This window comes from Lycium ferocissimum, chromosome 3, assembly GCF_029784015.1.
Source record: "Lycium ferocissimum isolate CSIRO_LF1 chromosome 3, AGI_CSIRO_Lferr_CH_V1, whole genome shotgun sequence".
Classification (NCBI taxonomy): Eukaryota; Viridiplantae; Streptophyta; class Magnoliopsida; order Solanales; family Solanaceae; genus Lycium; species Lycium ferocissimum.
In genome coordinates this window covers 15,241,576-15,258,890 of record NC_081344.1, presented here as the reverse complement: position 1 = coordinate 15,258,890, position 17,315 = coordinate 15,241,576, and the positions used below count along the sequence as shown (strand labels likewise).

The 17,315-nt window shown below is 36.8% G+C and overlaps 1 protein-coding gene across 2 annotated transcripts; it reads right to left on the bottom strand.

Moving 5' to 3' along the window:
* Positions 1 to 339: 339 nt before the first annotated feature.
* On the bottom strand, positions 340 to 16,213 carry LOC132049842 (uncharacterized). Of its 2 annotated transcripts, XM_059440794.1 has the most exons (15): positions 15,804 to 16,213; positions 12,434 to 12,561; positions 12,065 to 12,197; positions 5,402 to 5,558; positions 5,214 to 5,292; positions 4,918 to 4,958; positions 4,667 to 4,783; positions 4,450 to 4,530; positions 3,905 to 3,967; positions 3,735 to 3,786; positions 2,993 to 3,067; positions 1,307 to 1,354; positions 1,071 to 1,106; positions 916 to 990; positions 340 to 632 (listed from the first exon to the last, which is right to left on the bottom strand). In XM_059440794.1, exons 1-15 carry the CDS (start codon positions 15,961 to 15,963, stop codon positions 558 to 560), a joined length of 1,320 nt encoding a protein of 439 aa, XP_059296777.1. In that variant the 5' UTR covers positions 15,964 to 16,213; the 3' UTR covers positions 340 to 557. The 2 variants fall into 2 exon arrangements, with proteins under 2 accessions (XP_059296777.1, XP_059296778.1); XM_059440795.1 differs by lacking the exons at positions 916 to 990; positions 1,071 to 1,106; positions 1,307 to 1,354.
* Between the last annotated feature and the right edge of the window lie 1,102 nt (positions 16,214 to 17,315).

Genomic DNA, 17,315 nt, shown 5'->3' with positions numbered 1-17,315 from the left:
GATAGATTATCGATTGATATCGATTAGACCACTTGTGAGGAAGAGACGAGGTATAGAGCTTTCCAGTTCAGCTCAATATTCTGTGCTCTGTGCTCAATGTTATCTAGGAATGTCTTCTGAGACTTTCTTTTATTCACTATATATCCTCAAGCTTCCCACTATGGCTTCAGTCTTTGAAAATGCCTCTTTAACTGCAAATCCTTTTGAAGAAACACAGTCGGGCCATTTTCTTTTCTTTTGAAGTGCTACCAAACGGTTAATAAATCTTACTCACTTAATTGGGAATAGCCATTTCATGCACCTCAATCTGAATTGTCACCTAATGTCAACGTTAAAGTATAATGGAAGTCAATAATGCTGAAACTTTATCATGATCTGGGTACTAATACAACAGGTTGTTGCAGCATGAGGTTGGGACTAAGCGGCACAGGATAGATTTTTACAGTTCAAACAAAAAAAAAAACCAAAAAAAAACCAAAAAAAAACCGTGTACAAACAATTGAAACAATATATCTTCATAAACAATTGGCAGCAGTAACAAATCTGAACGAATACGTTCACTCATCTACATGATTAGATGAAACCTCTGGTTCTACGACTGGAGGTATACAGTCCACCTTGTATCGCAAGACCTGTTGCCAATCAAAGCAAAATAATGACCCTAAGTTAGTTATGTTCCTTTTCACAGTAATACAGAGCATCAACAATGCAGATTAACAGGCAATTATTTTCGTTCGTAAGGAAAAATACAAAAGGAATAGCAAGTTCTACTTATATCACTAGACCAAGTTCTACTGAAGCAGGAAAAATCCATAGGCAGCGGAAAGGAGCTGTTGTTAGATAAACCAACAGGACAGGAAGGAATACTTCACAATAGTAACCTCAATGAATTAAGTTCGACAATGTATTACTCACCTTCTTGAAAAATGTAGAATACGAATTATCCCATATGAGTTTGTAGTTTCCAGACAGGATGGTACAGAAGTTTCCCTGGATGAAATGAGCATTAAGGAGGTGAAGTTGCAAATCTGCTTAAAAGGAATAGCAAGGGAGCAAAAAAAATTACTCACTTGGTCAGCTCCATATCGTCGATAAGGTAAGATTTGCTGTGAGTCAGGCGTTTGATTGACAAGACAAAAAAATTGAACCAGGGCAATGTGAGTGAGAGGAGAGGAGAGGAGAAGTCATCTCATAAGAGAAAGAAGATCAAATAAAGCATGTGGCGCTAGCTTAGTAAACCAAGAATTGCAGCAGACACACTTCATGAGAAAACGTGAAAAGAAGTAGAGGTGATACACTTTCATACCGTCTTCTGTCCGGAAGGACCCGTATACTCCATGCTAAAGCCAATGTCCTGTTACAACAAAAGATGACGCCCAAATGACTTGGTTACAGAAATCTACCAGTGTTATATTTGACAGTTCACTGAACAGAAAAATGATTCATTCACACTTCACCTCATATCTGATGACCTGTCCATTAAGAGATCCAAAAGATGAACAAGAAAAGGAATGAAAAAAAAAAAGAAGAATAAAAGACGACGGGTGCTTCATGTAGTCTCTTGGGAAATTGGGGAGTTATTTTCGATAATTTCCTTCTGCCACCAGATAATTGCTTCACAGGCCATACAGATAGGAGGCAAGTACAAACTAAATGATATGAAAGATGTGGACAGAAGATGAAAAAATATCCGTTTATATGCAAGGGGTTTATCATCACATTCTCTCAATGTACATGATTGAAAAATTAGTATATTCTCTCAATTGGTCCCACCCTTCCCAGGACCCGCACATAGCAGGAGCTTAGTCTCAACTGGTGCCGCTTATATGCAGGTTAAGTAGCTTTGGAACAAGGAAACAGAAGTAGCAGACATAAAGGTAGTGAAGTGGAAAAGGAAATAATTTCTTCATGCTCCAAGGGAGAGAAATTTGCTATGCATTTTTGCCTCGGGGAAAATCTGTAAGTCAAAAGAGAGAAACTGTCTGCTTCGTATATTAAAGAAGTTTGATGCTTGTTTTAATGCGATGGAAGTGAAAGAATTTACGCCTATAAGTTTGGTAGGCGTGTATCATTGCCAAACAGCTGTCTGAGAGGTTGAAAAATGTTACTATATGCTAGTTGATTTCTGAATCCTAGAATGCTTCTGTAAAGAGGAGACAAATTACTAATGCACTACTTGTTGCCAAACAAATATTTGGCATGAGATGGAGACAAGGTGGAGCACGTTTTATCCGTAAGCCTGATGAGGAGAACGGAAGCACGTGATCATATCTGCTGGAATTTTTACTCACTCTACCTAGAGAAACCACTGATATCTAAGGACAGCATAGCTTAGTTGGGTAAGAAGGAAACCATAGAAATCCTATAGAAAGATTCGGTACACAAATCCAGCCTGAATTATGTGAACATCATAGAGGGAGAGGAATATACAAATATTATGGAGGGAGAGATCAAAGATGCTTCAACGGAGTTTCTGTGCCTAGCCACAACTTAGAGTTGAAGTGCTTATGGAATCTTGCCTTTTGGTGTAATTTGGAAAAGATAAGGGAGTGTAATGGTTCTGATAGATTTTATTTACTGTGTATGACTAAAAATTTGGGGCTTTGGTTGTAATTTTGTGTACACAAGCATCTCTGTTGCCTGTTTCATTAATACCTGCAAGACTACTTTATAAAAAAATATGCACTTTTTGTTTGTTTCCTCCAACAACATCAATAGGGAGGAAATTGCTTTTCGATTCTGAAAAAATAGAATATATTTCTTGGAAAGAAGGAAAGGCTAGCCCATAGACAGCGAAGACATAGCCAAAAGAAGCTGGACATCAACTACTAACAAATGGCCACAAATCTAGACAGTATAAATCATAAAAACCAACCAAAACAAGAAAGCTGTTTCAAAAGAACTTGGATACAACTAAGTTTCTCAAAAAAATAGAATTTGGATACAACTATACCCAAATACGCACATCTATTGGGAGATAAAAGGATATTACCATATCTACTCTGCCTTGGATCAAAGAGAAATCCCACGCAATGTATGAATTTATGGCATCGACTGTCAACGCAACCTAAAATAACATTGACATAACAGATTTATAAATCAACTGTACACCGTTTAACAAAATGTATTTTGCAAACTTTCTATTTCACAAAATGTATTTTGCAACACCCCCCCCCCACCCCCTCTCCAACCAAAATCTAAGCTAAAACATGCTTTGAAATAAAAAAAATCTGTACATTGTTGGATTGAAACACCAACACCAATACATAGATCTTGTACTTGATTTATGAGAAGAATAAATCACTAAGTTTCGGATACCAAGAGCTCCAAACACCCTTGAATTGTCATAGGTAGCTGACATGCCAACAGGAAGATCAAAAGGGAGTTACAAATTGAAGTTTAGAAGAAGTGTCAATATTTAAACTCCTTATTTCTACAAACATTTTGATTATTTGATCTCATTATAAACTCAAAATGTTTTTAGAATATGTATTCAGTTAATTTTATTATATTTGGTACAAAAGATTCAACATAGAATACACGTACAACACATGTACCAAGCGACTAGATATAAATATGCACACCCCCCCCCCCCCCCCTCCCTTGCAGATGCACACACGAGAAAAGAAACAAAACTACAAATACACATGAATCGCTTAAGAGTTACAAAATGAGCAGCACCTATATAAAGGGACATATGATTAAGAGAAAGCAATTTCCAAGTAAAAACAAACCTCATGAGTTTTTCCTGCTGGAACACTCACTTCCTTGTATTCGTCACTTTTTCTGAATTTGGAAAACAAAAGAAAGCTCTAGATCAGGTTGTGAACTGATTATTGTATTACATTTAGTCCAACAATGAAAAAGTATAGATGAAACCACCATATAGAGGAATTTTGGATACCTGGCTTCTAATGCACCAGCTTCTTCTGCAGTAATAAAGAAAGGGGAATTTGCAAATACGTCACTGCAAAAAGGTAAGTAAATCCAGTTAAACAAGTACCAAATTATATAAATACTCACTACAGATCATTTACAAGATTGCTACAAGATAATGACTCCTTTATTAGGTTTGAGAAGTAAGGGTGAAAGCAAAATGCTTTTCTCTAGACTAAATTGTAAAACAGAATGGTAAATAGCTTTCCCTCTTATATTTTCCTCCCTCCACTTTAAAACAAAACAAAGAAAGAGGAGAAAATTGTAGAAGATCCCTCCATTTCTCCTTTCCTTAGCTTCCACACATGGTCTAAGTTGCCTACAATGATGTGAATGTCATCCAAAAAGTGACTTGAATGTTTTGTCTAATCGATCATGAGATAAGAATATCATATTATGAAATACATAATAGAGCAATAACTAAACACGAATTTATTAGGCTAATTTATATTGAATAACATGATTAGGGACAAGATAAAGACGAGAAACGACGGTTCCAGAAGCATAAAGTACCGAATGAATTTGATGAATCTTTGGAACTCAGACGTGTAGACATCTACTGCTTCTTCCAAGACCGTAATTTGATTCCTTGATCTGCCCAAAAAGAAACAACTATCAGGTTCAGGCGAAAAATGCTATTACTTGGAGCAAGGATGCAGACATTCTGAAAGAAATAATCAAATGCTGCTGGATCGAATCATTTGAAAGTACAACATGTTGAAAGTCCTACAATTTTCCAGCTTCAAAGCGTCGCCATAGCAGAGAAAGAAAGAGTCGAATGTTGAGCACCATTTTTGTGAGGCTGTACAATGGTGGACCATAACGTTGTCGCTGCTCTTCCATTGGCCTAGAGGTAGAGATTTATCAAAAAGCAGTAGCCAGGATCACTATTGGGTAACCCAACTTTTGAAAATGAGCAAAATAAATAACATAATCAAATAGAAAAAGAATAAATAAGTTAAATGCAGCGAAAATAGATACCCATCATCATCATTTATTTTCTGAACAAAATCCAACAGAACCTGCAAGATAAATTGCAGGTAAATACTTTTACTGAAGACCAGAGAAACAACATACTGTTACTGGCATGAACATAGTTTGAATTGAACTATTTAATTGAAGAACAGGCCTCAAAATGGGCTATTTGGCATCCAAGAGATTATTAATCTAAACAAAAAGCTAATGCACAAAAACAACAGGCCTTGTTTATAAACATTGACAAGTACTTGTTAGGCAAAATAAATTCATTATTTTCTACTATATGAATTGTGACATACCTGTGGCACTCCAACTAAATACTTCACCAGTGTCTTATAGACACCTGTAGCAGAACCCAGTTGAGCCAGTTGCCGTCTCCTGTTTGGAAGTACAGAATCAAATCATATACTGGCTTTACTATCTTTTTTATTTTTTTGACATATATACTGGCTGTACAATCATGAAGATGTGATATAATAATACTTACCGTTCCATTTGTTGATGCCATAGCAGAGCATATCGATCACGAATACTTCCACCAGAATAGATTAGAGCATCAACTTCAGCCTGCTTATTTCTCTCCGAACGCTCCCTCTGTTGCCTTATTAGTGTACCACGGAAGTCTTGTGGCATGTAGGTCATCACTACAGAAGTGTCAAGAGAATCCAGATTATTATCTACGTCTTTGAAATGTGAAAAATAATAGTGATTGCTGAGATATACTGCACAACTCTTCAACTTGCCATTTCGCTGTGTGCATGCGTTTGTAGGAGATACTAGTAAGCACATCCTTTAATAGTTGATGATAAATACCAGGGCCCCTAATTTTGGTTAGTATGAATTTTTTTCTGATGATGAAAATAATTTATCAATGTGTGGGGAGAACAGTCCGCACACAAGATAAATACAAAGTAGAAAATCTCATACCATGACGTTCTTGCACTTAGAACAGCCCCTTTTTCTAAGAAATAAGTAAGAGCAACCAGTCATCATAGATGACTGAGAAACTACCTTTGCTCCAAAAATGAACAAAAAAGAGTTGCTATAACTTGGGTAAATTACTTTCCATTCCAAATATTGTGCATATTGGGCCGTGTACTATGACAATATCTGAAGCCTGAAAACAAGGATCTTAGATCCAAGAAAAAACCTTCAAAGGTGTAAGCTTGCTCTAATATGAAGGCCTGACAAATTGATCGAGCACAAAGTAGTTTTATTTCAAACAAAGGAATAAACCTCTAATGGCAGGTTGGATGAGAAACTGAAGATTGATGGACTACGAAAAGATGGAACTGCAGAAGATAATTGCAATAATGAGTTTTGAAAAAGTTAAACATTACATCAGTTAGAGTGAGGTTCGAGTCGTGGAAGCAGCCACTAATGCTTGCATTAGGGTAGGCTGTCTCCATCACACCCCTTAGGGTGATGCCCTTCGCTGGACCCTGCTAACGCTACTTTAAGAGGAAACAACAGGGTTGAACAGAGTGAGATTAGGACTGCCAGTACACATAGCAAGACTGAACCAGTTATTACTTTTAAGCCATCTTTAAGGTTCTATTTTAGCTTTTCGTCCTTTCAGTTTAGCCTACAGTGGCAGGGACATATGGATTTTGTGGATTTTTTCAATCTATTAGAAGTACGAATAGTTGAATTTTGGTGTATGGCAGTGTGCAGAAATACTGGGAAATGGCAAATATGACTTGAGAGGTCATTTCTTGAAGTGGAAACAGTGGCAGCAATTGCGTCATGTTCAGTAGACAAGTCATCAGGGCCATCCATTCTTTTTTTTTCTTTTTTGAAACAGGTAACATTTTGTATTATAGACCAGTACTGGGGAAGTACTGAAAACCCCTTTAAAAGAGAAAAAGGAGAAAAGAAAAAAATTAAACAAGAGTCACTGAAGCATAACTGCAATCCTAAAATGAATCAAGAACATCTAGGATTGTCTCTGTATCTTCAGAGTGTGCATTTGTACACCAAAAACAAAGTAGCCTAACACTGGTGAGCTTGATCATCTGAATTGTACTACTTCTATTCTCAAAACATCTGGCATTCCTTTCTTTCCAGATTGTCAACCATATACATGCTGGGATGATCCTCCAATTTCTTCTACTCTTTGCCCCAATCCCAGCCTCCTCCCAGCTAAAAAGAGTCTCAACAATCTTGCTAGGCATTGACCAAGAGATGCCCCTGAGATCGAGAAAAATCTTCCATAACTGGCTTGTGACCTTGCAATGTAGAAATAAGTGTCTTACAGTTTCAGCTTCAGTCCCACATAAGCAGCAGTTTGAGTCTACGGTGATGCCTCTCTTCATCAGGTTCTCATGTGTCAGCACAGCCTCCTTAGCTAGCAACCAAGTAAAGCAAGCAATCTTGTGTGGTATCTTTACTTTCCAGATGTGTTTCCAAGGCCATATAAAGGTCTGTGGCACTATTGTGTTCATAATCTTGTACCCAGATTTCACCATATACTGCCCTTTGGTATGTCCAGTCCACCACAAACAGTCCTCTCCATCTTGCACCTCTTGAAAAGTTTCCAGAAGGCTAAAAAGTTCAGTCAACCTGGGAATTTCCCCGTCATTTGTCATTCTCCTGAAAATCAGCTACCAACCTTGAGGTGACCACATCTCAGCCACTGTCTTATTCTGATGTTGAGCAAGAATAAACAAATCAAAAAAGGAGTCCTGCAAGCTCCTACTGCCCAACCACTTGTCTTTCCAAAAGAGTGTTTTGTTACCATTCTGAACTTTAATGACAGAGTGACTCTTTAAGAAAGGCCACCAGGCTCATATGGACCTCCATAAGGTCATACCATATGGATTATTTGCCTCCTAGCATTCCAGTTTCCCATACTTTATCTTGATAACATTTACCCAAAGAGATTGAGGCTCCTTAGAATAACTCCATAGCCACTTCAACTTTAATGCCTTACTATGATTATTCAGATTTTTAATACCAAGACCACCCTGTTTTTTGCTAGTAATCAGTTCTTTCCACTTTACTAAGTGGAAATTTCTTTTGTCACTGTTCCCTTGCCAGAAAAAGGATCTTCTAATCTTATCCAGTCTTTGAACCACTCCAGAAGGGATAGGGAATAGAGATAACATGTAAGTTGGTAGAGCATCAAGCACTGCATTAATCAAAGTAAGCCTGCCTCCCAGAGACAAATACTGAGATTTCCATCTGGACAACTTCTTTTCACATTTCTCCAAAACCGCATCCCATATCTGTTTGGATTTTGACTTTGCACCCAGTGGCATCCCAAGATAGACAGTAGGTAACTGACCCACTTCACCCCCCAAAATTGAAACCAACAACTCCAAATTAGGGACAGAGTTAATGGGATAAATATGCTTTTTCCTCCAATTGATATGAAGTCCTGAGATTCCTTCAAAGCAGACCAAAATGAGTCTCAGATACTTAACCTGCTCCTCCTCTGCATCACAAAAAATTAAAGTGTCATCTGCATATTGAAGGTGAGACACCTCCAAACTCCTGTCGCCTCCTCTGGCTACCTCAAAACCTGAAATCCATCCATTTGATTTGGCTATTTTTATCATGTTGTTTAGACCCTCCATGGCAAGAATGAATAGAAAAGAAGACAACGGATCTCCTTATCTAATCCTTCTATGTGCATCAAAAAAACCTTCAAGAGCACCATTGATAAGAACGGAAAAATTGACAGTGGACAAACAGAACCTGATCCACCTGATCCATCTCTCCCCAAAACCCATTTGCTTTAGAATTCTAAGAAGAAATTCCCAATTCACATGATCATGTGCTTTCTCAAAGTCCAGTTTGCACAAAATGCCAGGCTTGTTTTGTGAAATTCTTGAATCCACTGCTTCATTAGCAATTAACACAGCATGTTTCATCTATCTATTACGCAATTCACAAGTATTTCTTTCTTTTCAAACTTATATATTCATACTGAAAGCCTACGGATCCAGCTAAAAAAGGGAATCTTTCATCCATCTATTACCCTCCTTAATACTAGAGTTGCCACAAATTTGATTGGATCTTAACAAAATCAAAGCATGACCTGCACTAAAAACCTTCAACCTAGCTATTGTATATCATGCTCTGACAGCCCATTCAACGATGCCATCTCCACAAATTAATCATTTGTCAAATCTCCCAACAAATATATCTTCAGGAACACCATCTACTATCTGTTCCCCCTCGACACCCAGAATAATACTTCATCTCCTACTAAACTCTAGAACATTCACCTTGAGATATAATTTCGACCAAGCAGCTACATCTTTATACAACCTAATTTATTTCATTTCCCACTAGTCTAAATTCATAAATGTTCTACATTTCTCTTGGCAATAAGACCAGGCTTGCATTAGTAGGCATAATCGGATTAAACTAGGTTGTAGGTCAAACTTAGAATTACTTTTTTTTTTCTTGGATTAGTTGTCTTGAACTTTGAAATGATGCATATCCAAATTTATAAAGGATGGACTAGTGAGAGCTTCTCTCTTTGCAGGGTCTATGGTACCAAGTCATGTCTTACTTTTTGCTCTCCCCTTCTTCATTGCCATCTCTTTCCAACTTCACAAAGTTCTCCTTTTTCAAAATTTGATGATACGCTCTGCATTAGCAACCTTTGAACAACATTAGCTAGTGTCAATGGTTGAGACAATTAAGTGTCTTCAACCGAATTAAGACTTCCTCTCACTAAATATTATCCATGTTGGCTTGGCTAAGTATTTCTCCTGGGTTTGGGTTTTAGACTCTAGAGTATTGTATTTTTAGTTATGGCTTCGGGTTTGGTTGCCAATTATCATTAGGTGGCATTTGACTCTTTGGTTTCTTTAATTTGAGATGTGTAGTTGTGGGCTTAGATTGGAACTTCAATGGTAGATAAAGTGTTCTTTTTCTTTATGCAGGTGGTGTCCAGACCAGCTTGCGCGCACCTCGCCTATTCCACCAGGCATCTGTTATCTTCCACCAGCATAGGTATCAGGTAACTCTGCCCACCAAGGCTTAGGCAGACAGAACAAATTACCTAATGTTTTTACCTCCGCTGGGATTTGAACCTGGGACCTCATAATTCTCCTCCCATCTCACTGATCATTAGACCACATCTTTAAGTGCTTTAGGGCAATCTTATGTTTGGACAGTGCAATTAGTTTAGTTTGTGGAAGTAGAATAGTCAATGGGCTGCTCCAATTCATTTTGAGAGTTGGGTTAGGCCTTTTGGTTTAGGCGCATTACAAGCAACCTATCTTGGCACCTTCTAAAATTTAAAGTCGGCCTTGATTTCCTTCTTCTTCTTTTTTTTCTTTTCTTTTTTTTTTTTTTCCTCTTTTTTGAGATGGTAAGTCGGCTTTGATTTTTAATGATCTTTTACCCATTGCAAAATTAGCCATTGGCGAATTACTATCCTCGTTGTTCTTGAAATCTTTGCTAACATCAATTGCCTTTGCAATTCCCCAATGGCTCCATAGAAGTCTCTCTTACTTCCACATCTTCACTACCCTACTGTTGACTCTTGATCAAACAAAGCTTCAGATGAGTTCACCTTCTCTGGCACCAATAACATTTAGTATCACACTTCCCAATATTCACTTAAAGCAGTGTGATATCTTAACCATGTTCCTTGCTCTAAGTCTCACTCTCAACGTGTCTGCCAATAGTAGATTGATGTTAGCGTAACTACCACAATGCTCGCTCAATTGTTGGGGCAGTTCCAAAGACTACAGGTTGCCTGGTTGTGAGACCTTCAGTCGGGCTGAAAAACTTCCAAACCTTTCTTGCTCATTATGCAATCATCAACATTGGATTGCCGACCAACCAAAAGCTCAAGAATCTCTTCTGTTCTCTATTTCTCTCCCAACCAAGCGGAAAACTGCTACATCTCCTTTTGTTGTACCAAAAAGTGGCTAATGCCAATTAATATGGTGGTTATTTAGCTAAGTTTCCCAATTCATAGAAGAGCTTTTGAAGGGATAGAGAACAGCCATATATACTTGAGAATAGCCTCTCATTTCTAGTTGCACCCATGAAGTTCCACTTTGTATAGAGATTGGGTGTAGTTCGTACTTCGTAGCCAATCATGTAAGTTCTCCATTTTTTTATATATTGCATGTATGCGGGTGATTTTTCCATTATTAGTAAAATTATTTACCTTGTAAAAATAAATATTGTTACTAAGTGTTGAATGACCCATTATGCATCTTGTGAATGCTCTAGAAAGGAGTGTCATGTGCGGTACATAGTCTAAAGTGTAATCATCCTAAAGACCTCATCCTTTTGATGTAATTGAAAGAATACTTAATAGTGCAAGAAACGGGATGGATTCATTTTCTTCTTCTTTTTTTTGGATGGATTTCTTGGCCTTCTTATAATTGTAGCTTCTTGTAAATTCATAGGACCACTTCAGGCCCCCTCATGAATCTTACACTTCATCAAAAGATTAATGGAGAAGTGCAGATTTTATCACTCTTTAGACTTTTGCATAGTTTATTCTTACATACAAGTTGGTTGATGAATCCTTCGATCGGTCTTAGATTTTTATAAGTATCAGTTTGATGCTTTAGATTCTCTGAAGGAACTGGCTAAAACTGAACTTCTATAAGCAACTTGGTGTAAATCTTCCTTTTCTTTTCCTTTTTGCCCTTTTGATAAGCATAAGCAACTTAGCTTTCTTTTGGTAGTGTAATGCAATTGTAATTTTGTTACATGATATACAAGGGATCCAAGCAGTTCCTATATGTTTTCCTTTCTCTTTTTCCTGTTTCCTCAGCAATTCAAGTCACCTAATTGAGCCATGGAAACATACCTGCTTCCCACATTTCCCAGTCCCTTTTACGCTTAAAGCACTCCTAAGCTATAATCCATCACCGATGTAAGAAATACCTTACCCTTTTCATCATCAAATCTATGTTACTGAACCCTAGAAGTTGCTACAACTCATCCTACATTTGACTCACTTTTATATAGTGGAGTTCGACTTTACAGCAAACAAGAAGCACCAGCTCAGTGTGATGACATTCTTTTACTTAGTTATCATGAAAATAGAGAGGCGATGGTCTATAAACTAACAAATTCAGATTAACAGCAAACAAGCTAGACAGATCTGAATTATTCTTCATAAATTGTCAGCAGCTTAACTATTAAAAAGCATAGAAGGACCAACCAGTGTTGAATACAAACTCAGAATTCTTTGATTGGAAATTCTCCAAAATCTTCAATGTACTTCGAAATTTTTCTCCTAGCCGTGCAAGAACAGAAACAAGTTCAGCATCTTCAGCCGTTGACTGCAATTGAAGCTGAAGAACAACAGAGAAGAATAAAACATCTCCTTATTACCAATTCAGAAATTTTGTTATCTTTGCTCAACCCTGAGTGAAGAATACTAGTGAGTACACAGAACAATTTTTTCAGCCATGAAGCAAGCCTGGGGTCATAGAGGTTAGAACTAAGCCAAAACCAAAAGACATTACTAGAAGTCAACTGAAGCCTCACAGAAAAGCTAAAGCTTGAGCTCTGAAAGTCAGTATCTCACCCCTGGTGGCCAATTGGAGCTTTCCAATAGGAAAAGTATTTCTTCAATCTGTTCCCGGTTCTTCCATAAATTCTCGTCAACTTTGTGAGGAGGGTTACTCTCTGCTTCACGGACTAATGAACTTTCTCCTATCAAAAAATCAAAACAAATCAAATGTGAGTTGCCTCACAAGTGGAGCTCACCAACAGAAAACCAAAGACATGTCTGCTTACGTTAACATAATCTCGTAATAATTTCACTTATCTGCTAGATTAGTAAGCAGACAACATTAATCAGGAAAAATGTTTCTCAAACTAATCCTCCATAACCTAAATGATCCATAGAATCATCCAGAACACCCGTGTAATTAGTCGAGGTGAATGCAAGCAGGCTCGGACACCATGGTTATAAAAAAAAGGATCATCTGGAACATACTAAGAAAATTACTGAGAGAAGTAGTAATAGAGTACTGAAAGTTAAACAAAACCAAATATAGTATGTCATGTCCCAGGGGGCACTTAGAGATTGCAGCAACCATTCGGATTCTTAATGGACCATCTGATCCTTCAGCCAACAGGGTCAGAACCTCATATTCTTAGAATTAAGACAGCTGACGCACACGAATAAAGCTGGCCATGTATCACTGTATGATTAGTAAATGCAACAAGCACAGTTCTCGTTATCTTTTCGGGGATAATATTCTTGAGTGTTAACTGCCTTGTAGATATGCCATTCAACGTTAAATGAATAGCTCAGTGCTTTTTTTCAGAAGTGAATAGCTCTTGTAAGTATCACTATCCTTGAAATCATCTATCACAGTATTGTTGCTAGTCATGTCCCAAACAAGGTTATACCAGGCTATGGTGCAAAGAATACACTACTTAGTAATCCTGAATTTAGCACATCTCCAGACATGCTTAGTATTAGCTAAAAGCTCTTGAGACACTTCAAAAAGTTCCATGTTGTTGGTAACGTTTTAGCCATATCGCCACGTCGTGAAATTCGGGAGTAATAAATATGGATGCAGATACTTTAAACTTCTAATGAACAGGTCACAAAGAGCATTCAAGTTGTCTCCCACCAAGATAAGCTTTGTAAAAGACGGCATGGACTCCACAAAACTTCGCTCGCCTATTAGACAACAAACTAAAAGTCCCACACCTATCGCTACCATGAAACAAAATGCAGAGTTTAAGTGGCTGCCTAAACAAAGTGAGAACAAGTATAATTGTTTTTAGCAAGTGTTCAACCCAACCAAAGTCTCCCAAATATGACCAATAACGTGGTGATTGTATTTTTTTTCTTGGAAGTCAAAGAAACAAGTCACCATTGCTCTTTCTTGAACTGAGACTGGATATAGAGCCTTGAGGCAGCTGGTTGCTAATACTATTTGGGTGGTCTCTTGGTAATCTGGTTTCGACTTCATCACTCTAGTTTCAGTGTTTTGTGTTAACAAATCTACCATTCATATTGCTAAAAAAAACCGTGTTTTGTGATTATAACAAACATATCGAGGTGGGTTGTCATTTTGTGTGTGATGTATTGCAATTTGGGCTGACTTACATTCTGTTTCTAGTGTCAGATTGTTGATATTCTTACAAAGACTCTTCTTATTGTTCAGCACCGCACTTTCTTTTCCAAGCTTGGCATGGTGCCCCATTCCAGCTCGCGGGAGGGTGTTGGACTAGAGAATGCAGATTTGGACCTAACTTGTTCAGCCTAATGCAGGCCTTATGACCCAACATGAAGTTGTGTCTACCCGACTCAATCTATTTCTATATTTTTTATTTTGCTATTAGTGTAAATATAAAAAGGACCCAAGCTAGACATTATTAGATCGAGTATTACGCAGTTGTATTTCATCAGTTTCATTTCAAGAATATCCTCTCTCTCCTCTCTCGAGTTTTCTATGATTTTCTTCTCCGAATCTCCCATTTCTCCCCTTGATTTCATTTTGTAACATGTTCCAGCCCACCTCAAACCGAGGAGCAAGTGGGTTCCATGACAGAGTCTCATCCTAAAGGTCCACTATATCCTTGGGCATTAAACTCTATCTATGCAATTCAATTAAGGGGGATGGTTTGTATCAAGGACTTCTTTTTTCCTACTATTTAACTTTTAGGCTAATTTGTTTATGAGGTTGATACTTATAATGTAAATAGACACCCAGTTACTCATTTGCACAAACTCAACAAATGATGATTTTAGTGTGCTACTATTAACTTCATAAGAATAAATTCATTTACCAAACAACTGTAAGCACCTACATGATAAGCACTCCTAAACGAAAACAAGTAATCAGCAAGAATCAACGTGAGAAACTATAATCAGTCTCGTCCTTAAGGTCCACCATATCCTTGGGCATAAAACTCTATCAATGCAATTCAATTAAGGGCGACAGAGACCTGTCTCCCTCAATGTATCCAAAACTTACGTTTTCCTATTGTATTAACACTTTTAGGCTAATTTGTTTATGAGGTTCATATTAATAATTGTAAATAGACACCCAGTGCTTATTTGTTTGCATAAATTTCAATAGATGATGATTCTACTGCACTACTATTAACTTCATTTAAGAATAAATTCATTTACCAAAACGCGAAAGCTGTAAACACCTACGCAATAAGCACTCCTAAACGAAAGCAAGTAATCAACAAGAATGAATGTGAGAAACCATAATCAGTATAATGATGCAATATGAATTTGGTAGCTATATTATGAGAGATGAGCTAATGCTTGGGGTGGTTGCACCGGGTGCAAATGGTGCAGTACAAGCTGTTGAAAACTTGATCTTGGGAAGGAATAAATGTGTTCTTACCTAATAACTTAATTACAATCAGACTCCTTAACTGTAGTTCTTTAATTATGCATTTTACCCCAGTTGTAGTTACTTTTAGAACCATTACCTAGGTAGGGTTCTTTAGTATATATTCTGTTCGCGTAACCATTTTAGAGTTTATCAATGAAAAATCATCTTTTAGCTCTAGCCAGTTTAGCTTAGTTTTTAGCTAGAATTCTTCACAAAATCCATTTTGCAACATATAGCAAATTTTGGGAAAGATCAACTGAACATCGCATAACATTCATAAGTAGGGAAAGCATATAATACAACAATAACAACATACCCCATGCAATCCCAGAAGTGGGGTCTGGGGAGGGTAGTGTGTACGCAGACCTTTGCCCTACCTTGGGAGGTCGAGACGTTATTTCTGATAGACCCTCACCTCATGGAAAAGCAATTCAAAGCGGTTCGAAAAAAATAGAAAGCATGATAAAGCAGTCCAAAAAAAAAAAAGGAGCAGTAATTACAACAAAATAATATGATAATCGAAGTACAAGAAACTACAAAAGTAATACTGCGACTGAAAAAAGAATTCAAGAACAAGTTTACCTTGGGTTAAGGGAGAATCTTTATGCAGATCACTAGCCATTGAATGAATTTCATGAGTAAGACGAGATACATCTTGAGAAAGAGGGGCAAAAGGGTACTTATCATAATATTTAGCCAAAAAAGCTCTTGTTATTGGCATCAGCCCCTCCGTTGACGCCATACTTATATATATATATAATTAATACACTTCAGAGAAAAGGATCAATCAAAGCAAAATATAAACTGAAGGTTCAATCTAAGAAAAGGAATTTTAGAAGGGTATAATTCTTTTCTTTTGGAATATTATTTGCTAATTGAAGGGATTAATAAGGGAGTTTTCTGCTGTAAAAAGAACACAACGATGAGGGTTGCCAGTAGACCGACGAATATACAGAGAGGACTAGACTTTTAGTTAGTTAATTCAAGAATTGACGTGTCTTTACATCTTTGGTATGACATTAAAGTATAAGCTTTTTCATGGAGAAAAAAGGAAAGCCAAATAGTCCTTTTAAGGGTCGATTGGTAGGTGAATATCTTATGATTAAGTCTGGAGTTAATTTTACATTCTATTCGTAGAAAGCTTGGTTTGGTTGCCTGCTTTTTTAATATAATATTAAAGGAATATAATTCATATTCTCAAAAGTTAATAAAACATAAAAAACCGAAATTGAAATCAAAATCAAACAAACAGATACACAAGAATGTAAAACTATAATCATGACATAGATTACTGTGTGTTATATACATACCGTAGAATAATTAAGAAACACATAGAGTCATTAATCCTAAAGAGACATCCAGGGGTTACCTATATTATTTGATTTTTTCAATTGAAGTGGAAAATTAATACAAGTATTACAATTTTATATATATATTTTAATTTTTTTAATGTATTAAATTTCTTTCTTTTGCTTTTCTGCTTTTTATCAAACTTCTGCTCGCTATTTTTTCTGTTTGCTGACGATTTACATCGAACTTGCCCGCTTTGTCAACTTTCTGCTCTGCTCGCTTTTTTCGTCGTATTTATGCCAAATAATTGGTGGGGATATCTTATGATTAAGTCTAGAGTTAATTTTACATTCTATTCGGTAGAAGTATAGATTTATCTTGAAATAAATTTATGCCTTCTGCTAGAGGTAGAGTCACATAGAGCCGAGGGGTTATATTATTTATACAAGAAAAAAGTTATTTTTTATATATATATAATACGTCGAACATTTCAGACAAGTTTTTTTTTATATTTTGAACTCTCTTAGTAAAAATACTAGCTTCTCAACTGCCTTCCCCCAAACAAGATATAAAATTAATCTCAAACTTAATACCGAGATATTCCATCAAACTTGAGATTTTAATACTGAGATATTCCATCAAACTTGAGATTATTTTATCCCGCCTTCCTAATAGAATAAATTAACCCCAGAATTATAATTTCTAGGTAATTTAGTCCACATACCACACGCCCCTTAAGTTTGGACATAGACTCTCTAATAAAAAGTTATTCAATTTTTCTCATAATAATTTATTCCTTTATTC

What these genes read in the sequence shown, in the direction of transcription:
- LOC132049842 (XM_059440794.1), bottom strand. Translation starts at nt 15,963, where the DNA reads ATGGCGTCAACGGAGGGGCTGATGCCAATAACAAGAGCTTTTTTGGCT. An exon ending in GCTCCAATTGGCCACCAGGG is followed by an intron (nt 12,198 to 12,433) that starts GTGAGATACTGA and finishes GTTGTTCTTCAG; the next exon opens with CTTCAATTGCAGTCAACGGC. An exon ending in GTCCTTCCGGACAGAAGACG is followed by an intron (nt 1,107 to 1,306) that starts GTATGAAAGTGT and finishes CCTGACTCACAG; the next exon opens with CAAATCTTACCTTATCGACG.